The sequence below is a fragment of the Podarcis bocagei genome (assembly GCF_964188305.1).
Source record: "Podarcis bocagei genome assembly, chromosome: 8".
In the NCBI taxonomy this organism is placed as follows: domain Eukaryota; kingdom Metazoa; phylum Chordata; class Lepidosauria; order Squamata; family Lacertidae; genus Podarcis; species Podarcis bocagei.
In genome coordinates, this window is record NC_138133.1 from 52,286,796 (window position 1) to 52,310,465 (window position 23,670).

Sequence of the window (23,670 nt, forward strand, 5' to 3'; positions counted from 1 at the left end):
GAAATCAGTTGTGTCTAAAAGTCATCAAGGGTATAGACCATTTTAGTTGGCCCTACATCCTTCTAGGGTTGGTAACTCCTATAATATTGGCACAAAGGTGACAAGCCTGGTAGCTGGATCTAGTCTACTGAGCCATTTCTAGTGATCCTGTGACAATTAGGTGCTTTTTGCCTTGAAAGATGGCCTCTTCTCCCAGATTCAAAAGCAGCGACTCTTTGATGCAAAGGAAGTGCGCTTCCAATTCTTCTTCATTTTATCCACAGCTTGATTTTCCCCCCAATTTCCAGTAAAAAGCTACATTCAAAGTCACAAGTAGTTAGTAGATGAGATGTTTTTTCAATAAATCACAGCAACTCTTCCATGCTGCTAGTTTTGAACTAAGTAGAAACTAGAGAAGGGAAAATCTTTTGATGCATAAAAACACAATTGCTTAGGCCTAGTGATTCAATTACAGTTTTAATCAGGGGCACCAAAAACAAAGACATGCTATATTCTCCATGTAGTCTACTGTCAAGTAATTCATTTTACAGTGAATGCAGTTTAAAGAGACAGTAACCTTGTCCGAGTTATGCTTTTCTTCTACTTCTAAAAGAGGTTAAAAACAGGCGCTTGGGTCACAATTTTTTTTTTGCTCAACCCTAAGACTCAGGTTCATGGTCCACTAGAAGATGAGTATCCTCACAAGTGATTATGACCAACATATGATACCATGTTTTGGCAATGTTATGAATGATGTTTGGACAGCTGGTACATCTCTCTCAGTATAATATAATAGAGTTTCCTGTAACAAAACTGTCACATAAAGTTTGCAAACATGCTTGAATGCAGTGTTAAGTATATTTGTTGCAACATCATTTTCACATAATAATCTAATGTGGGGAAGTGCGATTATATTCTTTTATGCAATGCAGTGAAAATTTATTTCCATCTTCTCCTTTTTATTTCACACAGTTGCAAAGAAAACCAAAAAGAAGCATTTCATTAGGAATTTTAATTAACAGTGGGCTGTTTGCACAATTGAAAGCTTGAAATTATGCATGGGATGAGTTGTGCATGCCATGTATATTGTTGAATGACTTTCTGTGTGAATAAATCTTGAGTGACACGTATGCACAATTCAAGACGTGGATTGTGTCAGCAGAAATTTCGTGGGACTTCTAGAAACAGGCTGTTGAATGTTGCATATTTTCATAACAAATGTTCATCGTATGTGTGTAGAATTTGTCAAAACTATTTGTATTTTCTGCCAGATAGTCTACACAGGCTGGACAGAAGAACGGGAACAAGATTCTCTTCAGGACAGAATGTATACACCAAAGTTTCTAGCGTTGAGAGGTTCTTCACTTTATAAATTTATAGCACCTCCAGTAAGTATTAGTACCATTTATTGGCTGCCCATTAAATGATTTTTATGAAATTGATATAAAGGTTTTATGTTACTCCTAGGCATTTCATTCAGCTCTGTTGTAAGGAAAAGCAACAATAGTGATGGGAAAATTTGATTTATTAAGACAAAATTGCTATGAAAAGAAATGACCATACAACTAATTTTGTCCATTCCCAGTACTGAGATTTCTCTGTAAACTTAGAAACTCTCGGATCTTTACACAGCATGTTTTCAGAAACTACCTTCTCTGTTGATGCCATAATCATGAGGAAATATCTAATAAGTATGAGGGGGAAAATTCTTGATAGAATTTTCTTCTAGTGTACAATTTTGTTTCTGACCATGTAACAAAAGAATGAGGTTGGGGAGATACCCTGCTTCTTTTCCTTAGATTACTGCAATACATTCTACATGAGGAAAAGGTAAAGGACCCCTGGACGGTTAAGTTCAGTCAAACGTGCCTATGGGGTGCGGCACTCATCTTGCTTTAGGCCGAGGGAGCCAGCATTAGACCACACTACAGAGGACTGCCTGATTCTTTCCCTATGGTGGAGCAGATCTGATAAGGAAGAAGAAAAGGGAAAACTTTTCAGTGCATAGAAATATAACTCTTTAGGCCCAAAGTTTGATTAAGCTCTTAAACAGGATGCTAAAACAAAAAAAGACACTTCAGTCGGTCCAGAAGGCTGAGGTCAGGCTCTTCATACAGGCCACATATAAGGAGTGTATGAATCCCTTAGCTACACAGGCTTCCATTTTGTGTCCAGGTTCAATCCAATATTCTAGTGATGACCTTTGAAACCCTTTATAGTTTGACACCTGGATATCTGAAGGACTGTCTACTCCCATGTGAACAAACTCGGCTGCCTTCTGAGATCATTGTTAGAGGTCCTCCTCCGTGTGGCATCCGTGCCATGTAAATATGCTGTGTCCTATTTGGCATGTGTCCAATAAAGAGAATATATCACACTGAAACTGCTTTTGTAAGGAGCTTGCCCACAGAGATTGGTTTTGCAGAGCTTTCAGGTTATGCTTGTTGAATCATTCAGATTAGATTCCAGCCTTGTGAAGTGGTGCAGGGTTGGCAGGGCAGCATGAACAGCACCCCCTAGAAAAATGCACCTGGAGACATTGCCCCCCCCCTCCAGCTATGCCTCTGATTTAACCCTTTCTAACCTCCACAGAGGTGAGTGGGAGTCATTATCAGAGCTCAAGGACACATTCCAGCCAGACAAAAACACTCAAGAAGGATTTGAGGGCATAGCCTGCAGAAAAAGGGTGCAAGTGAGGAGGGGTGTAGCTTAAGGAGAGTCCCAAGGACCATATATACCAGACTAGAGGGCCACATTTGGCCCTCAGGCCTAAGGTTTCCCACCCCTGCTGTACACCATAGTTTGACATTACTTTCCAACCGATATAACTGGATGAAAAAACAGTTCAATTAAAATTTGTTTATTTTCACCCAAGGTTACTACGTGGGACTGGACACGAGCCGAAAGAACATTTTCTGTATATGAGATTATGTACAAAATTCTCAAGGTATGAAGAATAAAAATGCAACTTCATTGTACTGAGGGGAAGGAGGGATGGCTGTATTCACCAAACACAACCTTGTCATTGACTACTGCTAGCAAAATATCCCATGGAAGTCAAGTTGGTGGAGAAAAAATGGTCTGTGTGAACAGTTTCAAAATGATAGAAATAATTTGGGGAAAGGATTTAATGTGGGCTAAGATTTTGCCATGGGATCTTGTAAGAATCATGTGGAATAAGAAGGGTAGCTTTGTCAGGAACCTTTCTTTTAACACAGAACAATCAAAGTCATTCCACAGACACCATATACACCTTAGAGTATAGTTTCCAACTCTGAGGGCCTGATTTTCAAGGAGGCCTGAGCTACAGCACCTCATATGGCCAATGTCAGCACCAGGCCACCTTTGACAGTGTCTGGTGCTTTGCCATCTACCCACACAGAGCATGACTGGCTACTGATGCTTCCTCCACACCCCCTTGTTTCAGGAGTATAGGAAGCTGCCTTATACTAAGTTAGAACATTAGTACACCTAGTTCAGTTCTGTTCGTGCTGACTGGCAGTTGCTCTTTGAGGTTTAGATAGAGGGCATGGTCAGTTCTACCTGGAGGTGCCAGGGATTGAACCTGGAACTTTCTACATGTAAAATATTTGCTTTGCCCCTGAGCTGCATCCCTTCATTGCAGGCATTCTAGTGAGCATGAGGACAGCTTGGAGCCACCATTTAACTTTCCTACAATGTCCCAAGCCAGTCACAATGTAGCATTGCTGAGAAATTGTGAGACATTTAAATGGTTGAGACCTCCATTACATTGGGGGTGCTCCAATGTGCATTGTAGAAGGTGTGAATTGTGACCAAGGGATGGTGGCCCCAAGGTACCCTGGTGCTCGACTGTGCACAGTGGGTGAAGTCAGCACTCATATGGGAGAGACCCACCAGAGGGCATTATGCCAAAAGAGTCCCTTCAAACCTGGAACCAGCCCTAACTGCTTTATTGTTGAATAGATTATGTGTTGGGTTCATTATTCAATTTTATTTAATCTGCTTCCAAATATTTGGTGAGGTTTGTTACTGATACCACAGCTTGCATGAAACCATATTGTAAATTTAGGGCAATTTCACAAATGACTCTAGGAATCATAACCATAAATGTTCCCACATTTGCAATATGAATGAATGAATCACCTTGATCAGTACACACAATCACTTTTTAAGTGACTTCCCCCCCTCATTTTTGTATCATATAAACACCATTGAGAAGTGACAAACTGGTAGCCAAATTGTTTTTTTAAAGTATTGAGTGTAAAAATGCAATTATTCTTATCTGATGTTTATCTTCACGTGCCATCTGTGCTTTACATTTAATGAAACATAATAAGATAGGGTTTATGATAGTCCAATTTGTTTTAAATGTAGAGCCCTAAATGCCAAGTGGTAAATGAATGATAACGAATAATTTTAAAGGGAGTTGCTAAAAAAGCTAATGTACACACAACAATACTTCACAATATATCGTGTCTGGGATTATAGAAGTAGAAATGGCTATTTGGCTAATGCCTTGCAACAGGAGCTGAATTTAAAAGCATCATTTGCCCAACTTTACTATACCATGGCATCTGGTGATCGGAAAATAAATTCAGCTTTATCACAACATTATGGCAAGAAATGAAGACTACTAGTTTCTACTGGAAGTGTTAAGATATGTTCGCCCATTACACTTAGTTTGAAAATTGTAATTTATCCTTAAGTGATGAACCATTTTTTTCAGAAACTTAGTCATTTCAGTCTTAATTTAATATTGTCTCTAGGGATTCAGTGCTGTAGCATCTAGTCAGTGTCATTTAGGCATGATAAGGCCCTGAGCCTGGATATACTGTGTGCATAAGTAATTCTTAGCACACAAATGGCTGGACTCAAGGCAATGATTAGAACCAAGCCAGTCTTTCTGCATCATGTCCATTTATTGCACAAGGAAGAGGCATCATTTTATCTTAAATTCACTCCCCTGTTTCTGCCTCTGGCATTCTCTCTCCAAATGTGCTTTCCAATTTCTCATTTTCATTCTCCTTCCTCCCCTCATTTAGCTCTTGCTCGCTCTCCCTCTCTATCCCCAATGGCTCCCCTTGGCAATAGCCATTTAAGCAACAATCAACAATTACTAATGCTGATACTCCTCTGCTTAACTGAACACAATAATGGGACTTCTATAAAGGAAAATTTCACACCAAATGGTTTGGGGGACAGGACGGGCAGGGAATGGGACATGAAGCAATTCTCTTCTGAAGCTTTCCCTAGCACTGCATGTTAAGAAAAACAGGTATCTGCAGTGTCTGTTGACAGGCTTGCATTCCTGAGCAGATATTTTTCAAAAGTTACTATTGAGCATTGTGTCAACATGTTGAATATTCCTTGTGCTGTCCAACCGGAGCCAGGGCCCATAAATTAAGGGAGTGGGGCCACAAAACAAACATTGTTCAGAGCAGGTCATCTCCAGTCTCTTTCAGTTCCATCATCAAGAAGCTTGAGAAGCTGAATTACTTTGCATCTAGTATCATACTTACAAGGTCCTTTTAAGGTATGCAGAGAGAGGAATAGTCTGCAAAGCAGCAAACCAAATATACATAATGCCAAACCTTGGCATTTGTTGAGTACTTTTAATTTGAAATAATTTATTTTTAAGTCCTTGTCTCCCTTAGACAGATGTATTGCTCTCACTTAATATGAAAATCAGTATTAATTAGGCCAGCAAGTGTTGCACTTTCCCATTAGAAGAGATGCTGGTTTAAACTCTTCTGGGATATGAGCCAAGTACTTGACAGTTGTGCTACAGGCTTTATTACATTTGCATTCCCCTTACTCCCTACTTTCAACAACAACAACAAAAAGTAGAGCAAACTTTTTTGAGTACCTAGCTCAACATAAAGTTCTTTTTAGGGTTCTGTCTCCAGACATTAGAAACTGGAATAAGTTACGTAAATCAGTTGAATCTGAAGGTGTTTACAGGTTGGTGGATGGAAATTCCATTGTGTCTAATTTGACCATGTATTAGACAAGACAGCACCCTCAGTAGATTTTAGGAATCAGTTACAATTGGTTATTGATGATGCTTGAAGATGAGTGATTGGATAATTGCCTGAATGTGCGTGTTGTGTGGCTGGTGATCCATTTTACATGTAATTTATTTTTATTTTCTTTTTTAAAGTCATAATGATTATCATGTTTTATCAGGAATTATATCTGTTCTTTTCCCCTCAACATGAATCAGTCACTATGCCCAACTATGAAATAAACTGGAACTTCTTTTTTTAATCAATTTTTATTACAAGTTTTCAACACAGAATACAATAAAAGCCAAACTAATCTACAGAAGAAAAATAATTTAAAAGGCAAGAATAAAAAAGGAATAAAATAAAAAAGAAAGGAAACTCCTAATAGCCCCAGCCAGCATGGTCCATGGTCAGGGGTGAGAGTAGTTAAAAGCCAACATCTGGAGGGTCATATGCAGTTCCAGCAGCTGTACTGCCTTGGAAGCACAACCACTGGGACTGACCCTTCCTCTGTTACAATACAAAGGAGGAGTCAAATGCCCAAATACTAATATATAGAAAGACACATCAGCAGCTAGTATATCAAACTTACCTGAGCTCATTATGAAAGAAGTAAACTAATCAGTTCTGGCATATTTATCCAAGATATGTGAATCTCAAAATACAAACCAGGAGGATGACAGAAAGAATAGTAAGCACAGCAAAGTTGAGCTAGGAGCAGATGAGTTGGCACAGAGATCTTTTGATGGACAGGAATCAGAAAACGGAGCAGGGATTGATAGCTTTTTCCATTTCATTTTCCATCTTTTCCCCATGGTTACATGTTCTGCTCAGGCTCTCTTCCGTTATTTTCCATTTAAAATTTATATAATGTGTTTTCCTCATGCAGCTATCAGTTGCTACAATTTCAAGTAAACCTTTTTTTCTTTTATTGATGCATGTCATCACATCTAGATTCTTTTCTTCATTTTTGATGGGTGCTTGAATGTGCATCAGTGTGTGCATCAGTTTTCTTCACCGCTGCTTTTAATGGTGTGTGCATTTGGACGCTGCCTGCAAGAGGGAAAAGGAGAAGTCTTTCCCTTCAGTAAAGCCCAGTGAATGAGGTGAAATTGACATTACTTTCGTCAGTTTCATTTCTTGCTTTTGCCTCTAATAACCTCAGAAAATTCTGGTGTTTCACCTCTGCGCCTATTTACTCAGTAGAATATCAGCTTAAATCAATGAGATGATTTCACAAGCATCCATTATGTACCGGTAATTAAAATAAAAATCTAGCCATTCTTACCATTCACTAGCAAAATCTAAACTGAATTGTCCTGTGTTTCTTTATCACATGTGCAAGGCACAAACGTCCTTAATAAAGTTGTTCCCCATTTATTACAGAAAGCTCTATATCCTTATTTAAGGGGAAGAGATGCAGTTAGCTTTATCTGCCATGGAGATGGAAGGGAAAATTCACCTGCTAAATGTGTACATATCAGGACACTGTTAAACATTTAGAAATCTTGTCATAATATGTTGGCATCCCTAAATCTCAGGCCCACTTGAAAATCACAGCGTCTGAACCATGTGCCCTCTCCCCCAATCTCAGCTGTTTGATTATTGGAGATGGGTTTCCTTAAAAAGGCATTTTGTACATGTTTAAATACATTCTTGTCTTTGCTGTACACCCACCCCCACAGTCTCTATTCTGAGTTGACCCACACAGGTGAATTGGTAAAACTTTATTGCGCTACAGCAGAGGTGGGGAAACTTTTCTGGCCTGTGGGGCTGGTCTTTATTTCCCCACCCTAGAGGACTGCAGCTGACAGGTGGGCAGTTAATCACCTGACATCCCTATGACATCAGGTGATTCTGTACTTTGAAGCCCTGGGTGTTGGGACTTCAAAGCACAACAAAGGGCTGTTTGAGAGACCTTTTGCAAACAGGCCCACACCGTTCTTCAAACTTCTGATGTCAGGTGTAAGGCAGAGAGATGTGGCTTGCCCATAAATACATCACAAGCCATGATTGGCTAGAGAACAGTAAACAGTGGTACCTTGGGTTACATGTGCTTCAGGTTACAGACTCCGCTAACTCAGAAATAGTACCTCGGGTTAAGAACTTTGCTTAACCCAACAGCAGCAGGGGGCCCCATTAGCTAAAGTGGTGCTTCAGGTTAAGAACAGTTTCAGGTTAAGAACGGACCTCTGGAACGAATTAAGTATTAACGAATTAACCCGAGGTACCACTGTAAAGGGGAAATAGGATGAAATTGATTAATCTCTTTTTTATTTTTTAAAAAACCTTTAAAAATTAACTATGCACTATCAGCAGCTATAGGACATTTTGTATCCCACTCTTTCTCCATGGAACAGAAAGCCACACATTATCTTAACAGTACCCTTGATATGAGACCATGACTGGCAACTTAAGGCCATGCAGTGAGCTTGAAGGCTAATTACATTTAGGAACAAAGCTCCAAGCAGACTCCAAGGATTCAGTGAAATCCCCAGGTGGATTAAATGTGATTTAAATTAGATGCAGGGAAATGCAAACATATCCCAATGGAGTTGTTCAACTCAGAGGAAATCATTCAGTGTACAATTGGGTCTAAAGGGCAAAGAATCCTGGTGGCGGGTTATGCAAAGAAGCAAGATGTTGAAGTGTGTTTGTATTTGAAGGCGAGGCCCCTAATTGCGTACGTTGTTGCTCAAGAATCAGAGTAATGAGGAAACCCTCCTTTTCAAATGTGGAAGAGAATGACAACATTTCCCCAAGTACCTTTAAAACTGGATGCATCACTTGTAAATGTTAATTCCACATAGACGGTGGAGGGAAAGCACTCTTAATTATATGTGCATGCCAGTCAGTGCAGTTTCCTTCATTTAGTTTATAGAACCAGCAAATTGCAACTACAACAACAGCAACAAAACTAATTACACCACCACTTGTGGAAAATAGCCTAAGACTGTTTGGAGGGCCTAGATTCCTCAGGCAGGATGCCTCAAAACCTCTGATGGGCCTAGATTCAAGAGCCTGCAGCCCTTATGACAGATAACATACATTCACTGCTAAAGGAAAAGCAGAAAAGTCCAATAATTTGAGAACTGTTTGAATGCATTTGGTTTATTTTCTTTATCCGAAGCCTTGCCAAAAAGAAATTGTAATGTTTTTCAGCAGAGTAAAGAAATTGTTGGTGTATATTTCTGTGCATGAATACACAAAATATATGACACACTTCTGAGGCATTTTAAGACTGGTAACTTTGGGAACTATTCAGAAATTGGACATTGGCACCTGTGAATCCTTGTAGCCAAACTGTGCTCTGCTACTTGGCGTGAAAACTCTAAAACATTCTTTTATTTCAAATCCATTTAAATGCCGAGACTAATGTGGGCTGAATAAAAATTACATGGCACTTTGTTCTGCATCTAACATGTGGGTCTGTACTGTAAGAAATATTAATTGATGTATGCAAGATTATATAACTCCAGGTTTTCATCAGGACAGTGATCTACTGGATCGTCGAAAACACTGCTTTGGTGTCCAATCTGAAATGGGAGAGGATCTCTACTTTTCTGTGGAATTAGAATGTGACCTCATATTATGGGAAAAGGCCTTCCAATCAGCAACTTTTTTAGAAGTGGAACGAATACAGGTAAGAAACATGCGGTGTCAAATTCATTTTTGGTTATTATTATGCAATACATTTTATGTGATAGTCAGTGCTTTTTTCTGGGGGTACGCATACCCCTAAACATTTTGTGAATCTTAGTTTGGTCTCATTGAGGGGCAGTATTTCAATATGAGTAGGAAAACGAGAACCCCTAAACATTTTTCTTTCTTTCTTTTTTAAAAAAGCACTGGTGATAGTGATAGTTATTACCAAAGGCTTTGGGGGGGGGAGGTTTGGAATATTTAATGGGAAAAAGAGTTAATGATATACTACAAAGGGAAAAAAATCTCATTTAAAAGCAAAACAAGATAGGGTTCTGTATACACTTTTAGTTTTTGAAACCCAAACACTGAAAGTACTAATGGTTGTTTGATATGTTCTTGGCCAAACCAAAATGGTGGTTCAGCAGCTAGAAGCATTGAGTTGTAGGCTTCTGTTATTTTGCTTATTTTCTTAGCTTTCACTTAGAAAATGAAAAAGATCTGCTTATGAGATAAGGATAAACAATGGTGTGGCAGTAGGGTGCATCCCAATAGTGGGCTAGAAGCTTGAATCTGGGATACTTGGGCCCAGATTATCCATGAAGCTTGTTACATGGCCTTGGGCTAGTCACTATCAGCATAGCGCTTGTGATCTCATGGTAGAATTTATTCAAGAGGACAACGAGAAATTGGAATTTTATGGGATGGTAAAGGAGAGACCAGGACTAGGTAACATACATCTCACTGTCAACCAGAATGTTGTTGGTTTGAGTCCACTCAGGGACAACTGTGGGAAAGATTCTTGTATTGCAGGGGTTGGGCTAGATCAGGCATGGTCAAACTTGGCCCTCCAGCTGTTTTGGGACTACAACTCCCATCATCCCTAGATAACAGGACCAGAGGTCAGGGATGATGGGAACTGTAGTCCCAAAACAACTGGAGGGCCAAGTTTGACCATGCATGGACTAGACCTTTCAGCCCTACAAGTCTATGATTCTATAAGTGCAGATGATTTCAGGGTGGCAGGAGAACTTGGGAGTCACTATGTTGTTACGTAAATATTTATAAGAATAGAACATCTATTATTTTGTTATACTTCATCCTTTTGAAAAACATAGGATATTTGGATGGGTATCTCTTATATTACTGGGTATAGTTTACATCCATTCCTGTTCTAGTAAGTCAGCTTTCTCCCCTCTCCCCAACTTATCCAGGATCACAAATAGTGTCACGGATCACAAATAATGCACTTTTAATGCAAGTATTACGATTTTGCAATACTGATTGATGAACAACTCCCCTCCCCTCTAACCCTGTAAACCTCTTAGCCCATTTTCAATTAATTACAATGTGTTTCAAGTTCATATGCAGCCAGTGTTTGGCAGATCAATCAGATTGATTCAGTTGGCAGAAGCACAGAACCTGGTTACTATTTTGAGTTTTTACATGTACTGTACAGAATAGTGCCAAAGCTCCTTCTTTTCACATAGAAACCTGGGAAAATCACCTAGTGTCTTGAGGGCAGGGAATGCTTCTCTGTAATATAATGGGGCAACCTTTACAAAAGAAAATGCATCTTGTTAGGAAATGTATGCAGTGGTGTGTTCTACTTGTTGAATAATGGATTTGCAGATAGTGCATCTCACTCAGATCAGTAGGATATCAGTAGGATATGCACTACAGCTTTGTTTAAATCATAGTCATAATGTACAACTATTAAGGTAAAGGGACCCCTGACCATTAGGTCCAGTCGTGGCCAACTCTGGGGTTGTGGCGCTCATCTCGCTTTATTGGCCAAGGGAGCCAGTGTACAGCTTCCGGGTCATGTGGCTACCATGACTAGTTTATCCTAATTTGTACCTTTATGAACTTTTTAATAATTCGAACTTACATTTATGATTTTGTTCCAACACTGATTTTTGAAAACTGGAATTCTGGCATGAACTTAGTAGCCAAGAGTCTCTGAACCTTTTCCACTTTAGAAATGGGCTTGGATGAGCTTTTTTCTCCATTGCATTCTCTCCCACTTTAGACATCTCCTACTAAGCTATAGTATACTTCAGGTTTTGGGGCCTGAGGAACATAATGCTTCAGTTTCTGCTCCTGAACTAGGGCAACTGAATTATTCACAGACACAGTTTTAAGATCCTGTACTTTTTGCACATGGTAGATTAAATATTGAGTTGCCTCTTATATGGGAAACTTTCATTCCGAATAGGTTTTTTTCATCTTTTTCAGTGTGCGAAATCAATAATCAAAAGCAAATAATTCACTCTTTTTATGGCAGGTGTAATGTTTTAACGGTTTATATTAGATCTGTACGAACTTTGACATTATGTGCTCTCTTGGCAGCATTCTTCAATTTATTCTCTCCAAGTTCACAGCAAAGGGGATTAATTAAAGTAAGCTGAAAAGCTACAGGTGAAATAAAACCTCTGATTAGGAGCCAGAGAGTGAGAGGCTAGAGACTGACCCTTTACCACTCTAACCTGTGGTGCACATTAATATCTCTTTACCAATTTGTGACAGCTGCTCAAAGCCCATTATAATCTTTCACCTTTCAATATTTCCTGCTAGGAGTTGTGCTTGTTACTCATAGCTTTGTAGCTGGGAGAGTGGGGAGGGGAAGACTGATCCTTAGGTGAAGTGATTGATGGAGCAAATCTAGCACTTGCACAGGTATTGAACTGCTAAATTAGAACACTAAGGTGGATGGCCAGTGCGTTTAGAACAGAACTTTCCTTCAGTCTAAAGTTACTTCCTCATGCTTACCTGCCACACAGGTTAACGCAGGTGTGGGGAACCTCTGGCTCACCACGTGTTGAAAATGGCCAGGGATTATGAGAGTTGTAGTTCAACGTCATCCAGAGGGCCACAGGTTCCTCACACCTGTGCTTTAAAGTAACCCACATCACTTCTTCAACACAAGGTGCCACTGCAGTCCTTTACATAAAGAGGTTACTTTGCCCAGAAATTTGAGATAGGGGTACGTTTATGTGTAACAGTGAGCATCCAAACCCTAAAGTAAGGTATCGGAGGGACTGAAAAGAATTATGAGGCTCTGTTTCCAGCACAATGATTCTGTGTTTTAATCATTTTTATAACTGAAAGATATGACAAAAGGAAGCAATTGTGGGGTTTTTTTTTGCAAGTTAATAAAATTAAACATTTATGCCCATAACATTTATTACTACATAATATACTAAATATTAATAAAACTTACATGAAGTTGGTAAGCTTTAACAAGCAGTTGAGTCACAAATATGGCTGCTTATGAGGCTTTCCATTGATTACTTCGTTTTTTATTTTTCTCTGTGGAATGATTTGTTTCACCCACAAAATCAAATATCATTTATTTTGTCCTATTACTTTTACTGGATGTTTTATGTACTAGTTTTTGCTAATCATTTTAAGCCCAGTATTTAATTTTATTTCTCTTACAATAAACATTTTCCGGAAATCTTACAAAAAAAGAAGAAGAGAGAGACAGCACCTGCATCTATGTACTCTGCTCTAAATTTTCCAACTTTGATAGGACTAATAATAATTAACTGGATGCAGTAATGCAGTTGTTATTGTTTTAGTTGAGTGCAATTCACATATACACAAATGTGTAACAGTGTATGCGAAGTTTGATTCCAATGGCAGACTTCAATTTCTCTGGAATGCATTCAGAGGCTAGGCATCAAAGTTCCCTGCAAATAAATATGAAAGGTGCTTCTACATATTGGGGGTGGGGGAAGCAATGATTCCTAGCAGCCGTCCCTCACATACTGTTTCACCTCAGGAAGCCTCGTTCCACACCCAGTAAGCATGGGATGCCTTTGCCCAGCAGCGCTGGGGCCCATAGACTGCAGCAAAATGCCCTTGCAAAGGGGAGATGAAAGCCTTCCACAGGAAGCCTCGTTCCACACCCAGTAAGCATGGGATGCCTTTGCCCAGCAGCGCTGGGGCCCATAGACTGCAGCAAAATGCCCTTGCAAAGGGGAGATGAAAGCCTTCCACTTGGCGCCCGCCCACCCTCTGGTTAGAACCTTCACTGAGCAATTTTGAGTAGCTGGTTGACAGAGCCGGAAATAATTTTTTTCACTCAACCTGATTGGTACTTCCCTCTCACCTTTCCCCCAGTGAAATTATGGTCTTCCTTTGTTAGGCGGAACAACATTGTTTGTTGAGGGCAGAAATGGCATTGGGCAGGATCCACCTAGGATGGGAGAGCTCATAAGGGGCCTGAGGGGACAATTGACCATGGCACCTCCAAGCTTGGGTTGAGTTGCCTGGTTGCAATCTTCACCCTGGTCACCCAGTGAGACCTTGCTTGCTTGGCTTGCACTACACAAAGTTCAGCACTGGCTGACTCCCATGAAATGGGTTTGGGGTGGTCCAAACCCAGGAGACCCGTTCCATCATGGAATGATTACATGATCCAGGCCCCAATGCCATGCCAACCCTTACCCTGCCTGTTCCTGTCAATAAAGATTTTATTCCATCACTGTTCTACGGTCTGGTTATTTTGCTGCTCTGATGGGTCACATATTGTGCCTGCCTGGGCCTTACCTTTTGAGGGGAGGAACAAGTGCCTGTTGTGGCAGGAAATAATGAAATCCCATTGATCAATTCTTCAGATCCATGCCAGTATTTATACTTTGCTGAGCCATGCCATATTCACCTGTGGAACACATGGCTCCAACATCTGAGCTATATGCAATTGTTTACCATGCTATATAGAAAATATGTCCCAGTGGTTTGAATTATAAATGGTACTTTTTGAGGACTGCTCTGGCAATGGCAGCTGAGAAATGATTCATACTATCCATTTGCTAGCAGAGCTTTTCTAGAATGGACTCTTGCTCTTCTCATTCCATCTCTCCCCCCCCCCCGACTTTCCTTGCTTCCCACCAAATATTTGTGGTTGCCATGGGAGATAATAAAGTCATAATCTAAAGTCAACAGCCCTGGAGGCGAATGCAGAATCAAGAAAGCCTGTCTCCTCAGCTGGCTACGGGCCAAATTTCTGTGGCTCTTCTTCCATTCAATCCTACCTTTCCCCCTTTTTCCACCACCTATTTGAGATGGGACAATTCCTTTAACATCTGAAGATATCACACTTTAGTTTGTCTTATTTTTATGCCTTTGCCAACATCTAAACATGGGCTGTCCCTTATCTCAAAAGACCACACGAAGGAGGTGCATATTGAATGGCACTTGTTTCAAAACACTGCTGTTCCAAAGAGCTCTAGTAACCCTTTTGGTTTGATAAGGGAATTAGACACCTGACACATACTTTGCAACCTGCATATGTTTACAAAATGATCACTTTTAAAGATGTGGAAGTATAGCATATAAGTAGTGCAATCAATACTTATCTCAGTGTCCCAACTAACTGGTTATTCTTGGTGCTTTCTATTCTGTTCCAAATATGGGAATGTGCCTGGGCTCTTTACAGGGACCTTCTAGGAAACTTTGGAAGACTGACAGCATTGGATTTGCCCCTCTCATCCCTGTGAACTTATTTGTGATCTCTCTATGGGCTAAGAATCTAGAGTCAGCCCTTCAGGCTCCCTTCTTTTCTTGTTGTGCAAAAAGCAGTGGCACGAAGAGACATCTCTCACTCTATGCTCCCCCTCTCCACTCTTTATTCCCCCCCCCCTTGAATTTTGCCCTGAAGATGAGTAGGGCTATCTTCAAAAAGTGTAGCAACTGTGTGAGTAAAGTTCTTGATCTTTGCAGTCACTGCCTCACATGCCTCAAAGAGGCTGACATCATTAAAATGTGAAAGTTTTTTGCAGAAGTCTTGCAGAAAGTGCTCAGGAAACAAACTGTTGCCACCATGGACATTTCTCCCAAAGGCCATGCAGTAATTTATACTATGCAGGGGTGTAAAGGAAGGGATCCAGCATACCCAGTCTTCCAGAGCTTTCTAAAAAGTTCCACCAGTAGGTTGTGCAGGTGCTTTTCCATATCTGTGACTGCATTTACAGGTGAGCCACTTTAGGTTTTGATGTTATTTGTTTGTTTATTTATTGGAATCATGTTAGTTATGAATTATATGATTTGAGAAATTTGGGAGGGGGGCTACTGTTGGCAGAAAACAGAAATCTGAATTTAAATTGATAGGAATCACTTTGGAATGGACAACTTAATTAGCGATCAAATTATTTCTGCTTGGCAGTTTCTGTTTAAACATTTATTTTGTATAAAAAGTCCATAAGTCATTGTTCTTCTAGCTCTAAACTATGGATTTCATCAGTCTCAGAAGGATTTCGAGAGATTTGTCTCTGACTTTAATGTGAAAAGGTAGCATCTTTCATAAGCACTTCTGTGACGAGTAGCTTGGCCTTTTCAAGCTCTGCTGTGCACTTCACATCTTGACAATGATGTTCTGATCAGAAAAATACCTAATTTGCGCTGAGCGGCACGAGCTTGGCATTAGGAACCAGAAGCCAACTATCAAACAAGGAGCTCAGTAGGAGAATGTAATTTGTTGTAAACTGAAACTCAGTGTTGAACAGTTTCATTTTATCAATGCAAACCAAAATGTCAGACTGCATTGGGGGGGTTGGAGAGATAAGAAACTAAAAATAAAGGGAGTTCTTCTGATTTCCTTCAATGTTAGAAGTGCTGTATTAGCAACTTGCTGGCAATGGAAGTTTGGTCGTTTGCCCTTATCAACACATTTCCTGACATAAATTATTTGAAAATGAATTTTTTTGGGGGGAGTGTCAACTATATTACAAATCATAAAAACAGATAAATGCAGGTCTATCAAATAGTTAGATCGAAGTTCACAAGAGCCTCACTGGAAAATTCAGGGAACCTAAGAGTCTTCTTATTCCTTGTCTTCTTTCATGAGCCATTACATCAACAGCAAATACCTAGTCATTATATATTTTGTTTGCATACTCACTTCCAATGAAATATGTTTATCTTGCATTAAAGTAATGGGACATAAAAGCTGCATATAAAAGTGCCTCTTTATTTACCAAAGGTGCATGTGTCCCCCATCATATGCGAACAGATGTATTCCATGTGTGATCAGAAATTAGGAGGTGATGCATTTCACTCTCAATTACTTCATTTACATTGATAAATTGGCAAAGACAGTTGAATTCCAAGACAGTAGTACCTTGGTTTACAAACTTAATCTGTTCCAGAAGTCCGTTCTTAAACCAAAGTGTTCTTAAACCAAGGTGTGCTTTCCCATAGCAGCGGGGGACTCAATTTACAAATGGAACACACTCAACAGGAAGCGAAACATGTTCTTATTCCAAGGCAACGTTCACAAACCAAAACACCTACTTCCAGGTTTGCAGCGTTCTTAATCCAAGTTGTTCATAAACAAAGCTGTTCTTAAACCAAGGTACCACTGTATTTACTTACCTACTATGCTAAATTGTAGCCAGGGGTGGCACATCCTGCTTCACCACTTGAGGCAAAATGGGAAATGCTGTGTTCCACTGCTGCTGCCACCACTCCTACAACCCCCTGCCTGTTTCTGCCGCTGCACACTCAGCCCCTATGTGTTTTCCATGTAGGTAGAGGTAGAAGTTCTCTTTCATGGAATGCAAATAGCCAGTTGATTGAATGGCTAAGGGTTTGTGTTATTTGCAGAGATGTATTTTGATCTTGCAAGGGCTAATTAGTAACTAAACAGGTATTTCCCCTTAGCTATAATTTTTCAAAATACATGTACTCAACTGAAGCGCTATCTAAGATGCTGTCTTTTTCAATCTTTCCTAGTGCAAGACATATGCCTGTGTTCTGGAGAGTCATCTTATGGGGCTTACCATAGACTTTGGCATGGGTTTCGTATGCTTTGATGCTGCAACAAAGGTAAGGCCATGAGAAGATGTTTACTGTTAATGATTCATTACCAATAATTATCTTTTCAATTGAGAGTTGAGCCATTGTTTGAAGTCTGGCACTATGCTGTATTTGCCTCCCCCCCCCCATATGAACCAACCTGGACCCTGTGATCATAATCTGAGGCTCTCCATGAGAGGTCCTGAGGGTGGCAACACCAGAACGGGCCTTATCTGCAGTGGATCCCCGCTTGTGGAATGCTCTCCCCAGGGAGGCTTGCCTGGCACATTCGTTGCATATCTTTAAGTGCCAGGCAAAAACATCCCTCTTCTCCCAGATTTTAGGCTAATTAAAGAATCTATGGCATTTAAAACTTGGGGATATTGTTTTTGTATACATATTATGGTATGTATTTTTCTGTTTTTATATTGTAAGGCACCCTGTGGTCGTCAGATGAAGGGTAGTATAGAAATTTAATAAATAATAATTTTATCCTATCACATTCTCAATATGCTTTTTAAAAATAGTTTCCGCAGGAAACTATTTTGCAGGAATGTTATTGAGATGGAATGCATGAATTGATCCTTTTATACACTCCCTGCTCTTCTACTTGTTCCATCTCCTTTCCTTTTCTCTCCCCCTTCTCCATGAACATCATAAAGCACACAATTCAAAAGCTCTAAAGGGACAAACTTCTAGAGATATGGCCAAAGTTCACATGAAGTTTGGCATTCAGTATGGCTTTCCATTTGAAGAGAAGCATTGCATCTCTGGAATTCTTTTCCAGTTTAGTTTTTTTTCTAATTCAGTTCAGAGATGAACTCCTTCTTTACCTAATCTCTCTTACCTGGTAGCAGGTGCTGCTGCTCTGGTGGCAGAGAATGTGTGAAGACATCTTTCCTTTCCTCACCCTCCTTCACACAGCTACAATCCTGATGCCAGGAACTTGGGAAAATATAAACCCTTCATACTGTTACCACAAGAGCAGAAAGTGCTGCCACTGGGCAAGGGGATTTGGGTGCTTATGAGAAGTGGGGAGGGGGGAGCATTAAGCACTGCACTCACACTGATGCCATTGGGAGAATGACTGAGTCCATTCTTGCTTTTAACTGGTTCAGAATAAACTCAGCCAGTTTTCCAGTCTCAAGGAGGAAGGGGAGAAACTCATTTTGACAAGCCTAATTATAAATGTAATCCGTGCAAACTTGCCCATTGCTACAAATTTCTTAAACGAGAAAAGGGACTGAAGCTTTTAGCATGCAGACAATATGCTTTTGAATCATAGCCCTTCATTCCGTGGCCCTGATTGAGGGAGCCAGAAGCAGAGAATGGGGTTTTGGTTGTGTTCCTGACGTTTCCCCCGCCATAGTAAGAGCTCTGACAGTGCTGATAACCTATAATGCATTCAAAAAAAAAAAAAAAAAAAAAAGGTGCCTGTGCCAGCTTCTGTTTCCTACTCCCGCTCACAACAAATGATATGGAGTGAAATAGGTTTCTACTTGCAGATTGTTTTCTCTGGATCAGGGTGATTGTTTTATTATCTAGATGTTAATAGAAAAATCACAATCCACATTGGTCAAATGTCAAGATTGTACTTTCTCTAAGAGAGTCATGAAAAACAAAGCACAGTTTGTTTTTCTTCTTCCATGGTGCTACTTTCCTCTAAAATCTCTTTCAACACTGTTTCCTCTGATAGAATCCATCAGATAGGAAACTGCACTAACAAAACTATTAACATAGTTATGGCTTCGGATTTATATTTTCAGAACAGAAGAAACCACACACAGATATCTTAATCAACATATCCAGCTGGCAACAGTGTCAGAATAAGAGAAATGTCAGCTGCCTTCCAGACAGAAACCATTAGAATCAGCCTCAGTCCTTGTAATATTTTCTCTAGCCTTATAAAATCCTACTTTGCTCATTCACCTGAAGCAAGTAATTTGCTTTGACAGGCCACTGACATACTATCAGCTTTTACATTATCATGATTACCACAAGCCTGATCTATACTTCACTGAAGTCAGTGGGTGCCTTTCCATTGATTTCTCCCCCCACCCCACTGCCAAAATATACCCTAAGCCTCCTCAAAGAACACTGCAGATTATTTTCCAAGGTATTTACTTGACCAGAAGAATAAATTTGGTTTGGAACCTATCACATACCCCCATCCATATTCTCTTTGTGCACATTACTGTGTTTTTATTATTAAGAGCTGGACCAAATTTCTGACAGCTTCAATTTTCATGTCAAAAATTGCACTTCTGGTCAATCAGGGCCTTTACTGATCAGCTAAGCAATGTGCAGGAAAATTGTGAGAGTTTCTGCATGTATCATACATATCAGTACACAAATCACTGCTCAGCGGTGTTGAAAAGTCCCTGATCTGGCCCACAAGAAAATGCCAGAAGGGTTTTGAGATCTCTGAGCTTTTCTCACCAAACGTTGAGAGAGCCTCTGACTCAACTGAGTGAATCCATTTCTTGAGGACATGGTGAGGTGGGTCACATGAATTGTAGGAGAAGGCTTGCCCACAGAAAGCAGATAAAGGGACTAAGCCCAAGATTTTGGTCCAATTAGGAAGCTTCCTTGAGGTTGGTGACACAAGCATAGGAATTCAACAGCTTTATTCTGACATTCTGTTCCCTGCTAACAATAATACAAGAGGAGGAACTGATTGCTCAGGGTTCCAGATCACATGGGAGCTTGTACTATGAAGGTTCCTACCTCACAGCAATGGTATTTTTCAGTAGAAAGCTACTGCTACCCAATATTATTGATCTTTACAATTTATTACTTGTGGCAGCAACACTCATAACAGCATATCATAATCTAGCCTGGTATTTTTATTTTTTTGAGAAACTCAAAAAGCCTTTTCGTTATCTTTGAAATTCATGAGTGAAGACAAAGTCCTACTGCTGCTTTTCCTTTTCTGATGCCAGAAAAGCTGAATAATTCAAACTTGAGATCCTTACCCTTTTATCTCTCCTGCCACTCATCAAAAACTGGGGGGTTGGGGTGATGAGTGATGGCCTTTGGGTTTCAAAGCCTTTGTAGTTCTTGATTATTATTACTTCACTTTTCTATAGCAAACAACGTCTAAAGTAGCTAGCAAGAAGTGTAAACACAAAGCATACAAATATTAAAATTACACGAAGCACAAATTAATTATTCTTTACTAAGCATCCTTTAGATTTGTTATGGATTGAATACAGAGGCCAGGATCAATTCCTGTGGCTCAGGCAGGCAAACAAGCCAAAGCTGGTTAAAAAGTGCAGGCTGAATCCAGGAGCATATCCAGCTGTACATACCTTGGAAGAAAAAGCATCTTCATCCAGAAGAGATTGGATACTCATCTTCAAATTCATAGAGCCTTTAACAGCATTTCCATCTTATCTGGATGAAGTATCAAATTGTTCACCCCCCCACCAATTCTTTCCTGGTACCATATGCCAGTTCAAGAGTGTCACCTACCACTTTGTGTTCAGAAATTGGAAATGTGTCATTCTCATTATACTGATGGTAGTTCAGTCGTCGTTTCAGTTCCCATATTGTAATTTTCTGTCCAAAAGAGCAATCAACTCCCTACATTCTTTATTGGAATCCAGTATCATGGCTTTGCAGTATAGCATGTATTGTTAGGGTTTCATTAGCACTTTCACCAAACTAGGAAATATTTATGTAACGCTCCCCACCCCTTTAGCCTGAGTATAACTATGCATAAATTATGCTTGGTATGAAAAAGGTGACTGAAACACTGGAACTTGTGGTCATTAATAGAAACACTAGAAGCTGCCTTATTTCAAATCAGACCACTGCACTGATAAAGCAGCAGATTTCCAGGCTTTCTGATGGGGGATATTTTCATTCCTAACTGGAGATGCAGCCAATTAAACCTTGGACCACCTTCATGCAAACCAGATGCTGTACCACTGAGTTGTAGCCCTTCCCCATAAACATAAAAGGCTACCTTATATCAAGTCAGATGATTGGTCCATTTTGCTTAGTAATCTTGACACTGATTGGCAGTGGCTGTCCAGGGTTTCAGGCAGGCAATCTTCTCCAGCCCTACCTGGAGTTGCCAGAGATTGAACTCATGACCTTCTGCAGGCAAACTTGATTCTCTACCACAAAAGACAAACAAAAGAAAGTCCTTTTCATATCACATAGTTAACTGAATGGAAGTTGCTGCCACTAGATGCAAGATAGGGGGCTTCAGAGGATAATAAAAATTAATCCACAGAAGATATGCCTATGAATGACTATTAACCATGGCAGCTAAATTGTACCTTCAAATTCAGAGGCAGCTTGTCTCAGAATATTATTTGTTGTGGGGCAAACAAGAAGACAGATGCCTTCTTGACATATTTGTAGAATTCCCGAAAGCATCCGGCTGATCACTTCTAGAAGCAGGATGCTGGACTCGATGGATCCTTGGTGTTATCCAACAGGGATATTCTTGGTTTTGAAATTCCTCAACCCACAAAGCCAGATGGCTTTAGCAGCTTCCATGTTTTCTGAAATCGGGTCATTATTAGCTGGCAATGAAGCTAACCCTGCAGCTTCCAATTAAAATTAAATCACTTGTGCCAAACAAGGAAAAAAGAAAGTGCCTAAGAAGTAATCAGGATTCTTCACCACTCCAAACCCAGCACCTGGCACACTTGAGGGTAGCTTTCATTTTGGTCGGAACAAGCTGGCATGATGGGATGGCTGATACACTGCCTATTTCCCAAAGTGCCAATTCCAAGCTCTGCTAAGTAGCAAAGCTTTGTAACAAAAGTGAATTCAAGGAAGGATGTATTAAGCCCATCTTGGAACAGTGTGTTTGCATGATACAATGTCAAGAGCAATAAGAATGTGATGCTTTTAGAGGGTTTTCTTTCCCAATTAGATTTATCCTCTAATAAAATCAAGAGGAACAGATGTTTCTAACAAGAGCTATGTCGGCTTCTTTTGGATGTAATGCAAAACTATAATTGAGTGTTGCAGGAATGAGCCTGGGCTTCATTAGCCACCCTGCCCTCTGTTTTCCTCTAGTGCAGGCACAAGGAGAGCAGTAGTTTCCACTTCCATTTTTAACTAACCAGAGTTTAACTAACCAAATCCCAACAAAACCATGGTTTGGGAAGTTGGTTTGTTTTCCTAAGCCTGCAGCCCCCCAGATGCTGTTGAACTACAACTCCCATCAGCCTTGTCCGTGGTGTCTGGATCTGGTGGGAGTTGTAGTGCAGCAACAACTGCAGAGCTACAGGTTGGCCACCCCAACTCTACATTACAGTTCAGATGAACCTCTTTAAAGTTTGGATGCAACAGTACACTGTGGGTAAATCAGAATGGAAACCAAAGTTTCCAATTTCCTCCTTGCAGCCATACGAGAAAAGGAAATGAGAGCACACAAGTCCAGAGCTCAAGCAGTTAATGCTAAACCATTTCACACCAGGCCTGTGAGAATCAACAAATTAGGTAGGAAGGTCAGGTTTCCTGACATAGGGTAAAATATGTTCAGCCAGTTGTAGTATGAAATGTCAAATTAATAATGTTTCCTAGCAAGTGCACATTGATAGTTCCCATTATTTTCATTTTGCTGAGAAGCAGTTCTTGAAATACTGCATTATCCTGGAATTTGGACTGGAAAATGAGAAGTTTTGTGATGATCAAAAGACCACAGAAAAGTTAGAGAGGGAGGGTGCTTATTAAATTTTTCTTGCAACTACTGTACATTTTGTTTGCTGGTGCCTGGGTGGCCGGCATTGCATGGTTTGTAGCGGTTTTGTGCTTTGGTTTTTCCCCTGCTCACTTTTGACCTTCTGAACATGTGCATTTGTAACCCTCCTTTCAGCAAAGCTTCCAGGGCAGCTTATGTAAACAGTATACAGGGGGGGAAACTTGTTTTAAAAAACCAGCAGGCAATAGCAGAAATCATGATGATAGCTAGATAAAAGCAGCAAGAAATCATTTGATAGAAATGAAGGCCAACTGAGAAGCTAAAGCTGGTCTAGGAAAACAAAAAGGTCTCTGCTGGATGTGAAGATGTGAAGGCAGGCACCAGGCAAACCCTCTCCCCTTGCTTTAGCTCCCCACCCCCCATCACTGTAGTCCTTCTAAGTCCATGATCCTTGCTACAATGTTGTACAGGTGTCCTGTGCCCAAACAGCATCTGCAAACGGACAATTAGGATCTTGCAGCAAGTCCCTTCGAAGGGTAATGAAAGTGCATCAACAAATGAGACTATCAGGTGTGGGGCAAGTGGTCAGGT

General features: G+C 40.2%; 1 protein-coding gene across 2 annotated transcripts in view; it reads left to right on the plus strand.

Moving 5' to 3' along the window:
• The window catches only part of SNTG1 (syntrophin gamma 1), a 234,786-nt gene that overhangs the window by 192,635 nt on the left and 18,481 nt on the right, over positions 1-23,670 (plus strand). For both annotated transcript variants that reach the window (XM_081204738.1, XM_081204739.1), the window contains 4 exons: positions 1,251-1,367; positions 2,855-2,926; positions 9,457-9,609; positions 17,349-17,441. In XM_081204738.1, coding sequence (XP_081060864.1) covers positions 1,251-1,367; positions 2,855-2,926; positions 9,457-9,609; positions 17,349-17,441 — 435 coding nt within the window. The remainder of the gene's footprint in view (positions 1-1,250; positions 1,368-2,854; positions 2,927-9,456; positions 9,610-17,348; positions 17,442-23,670) is intronic.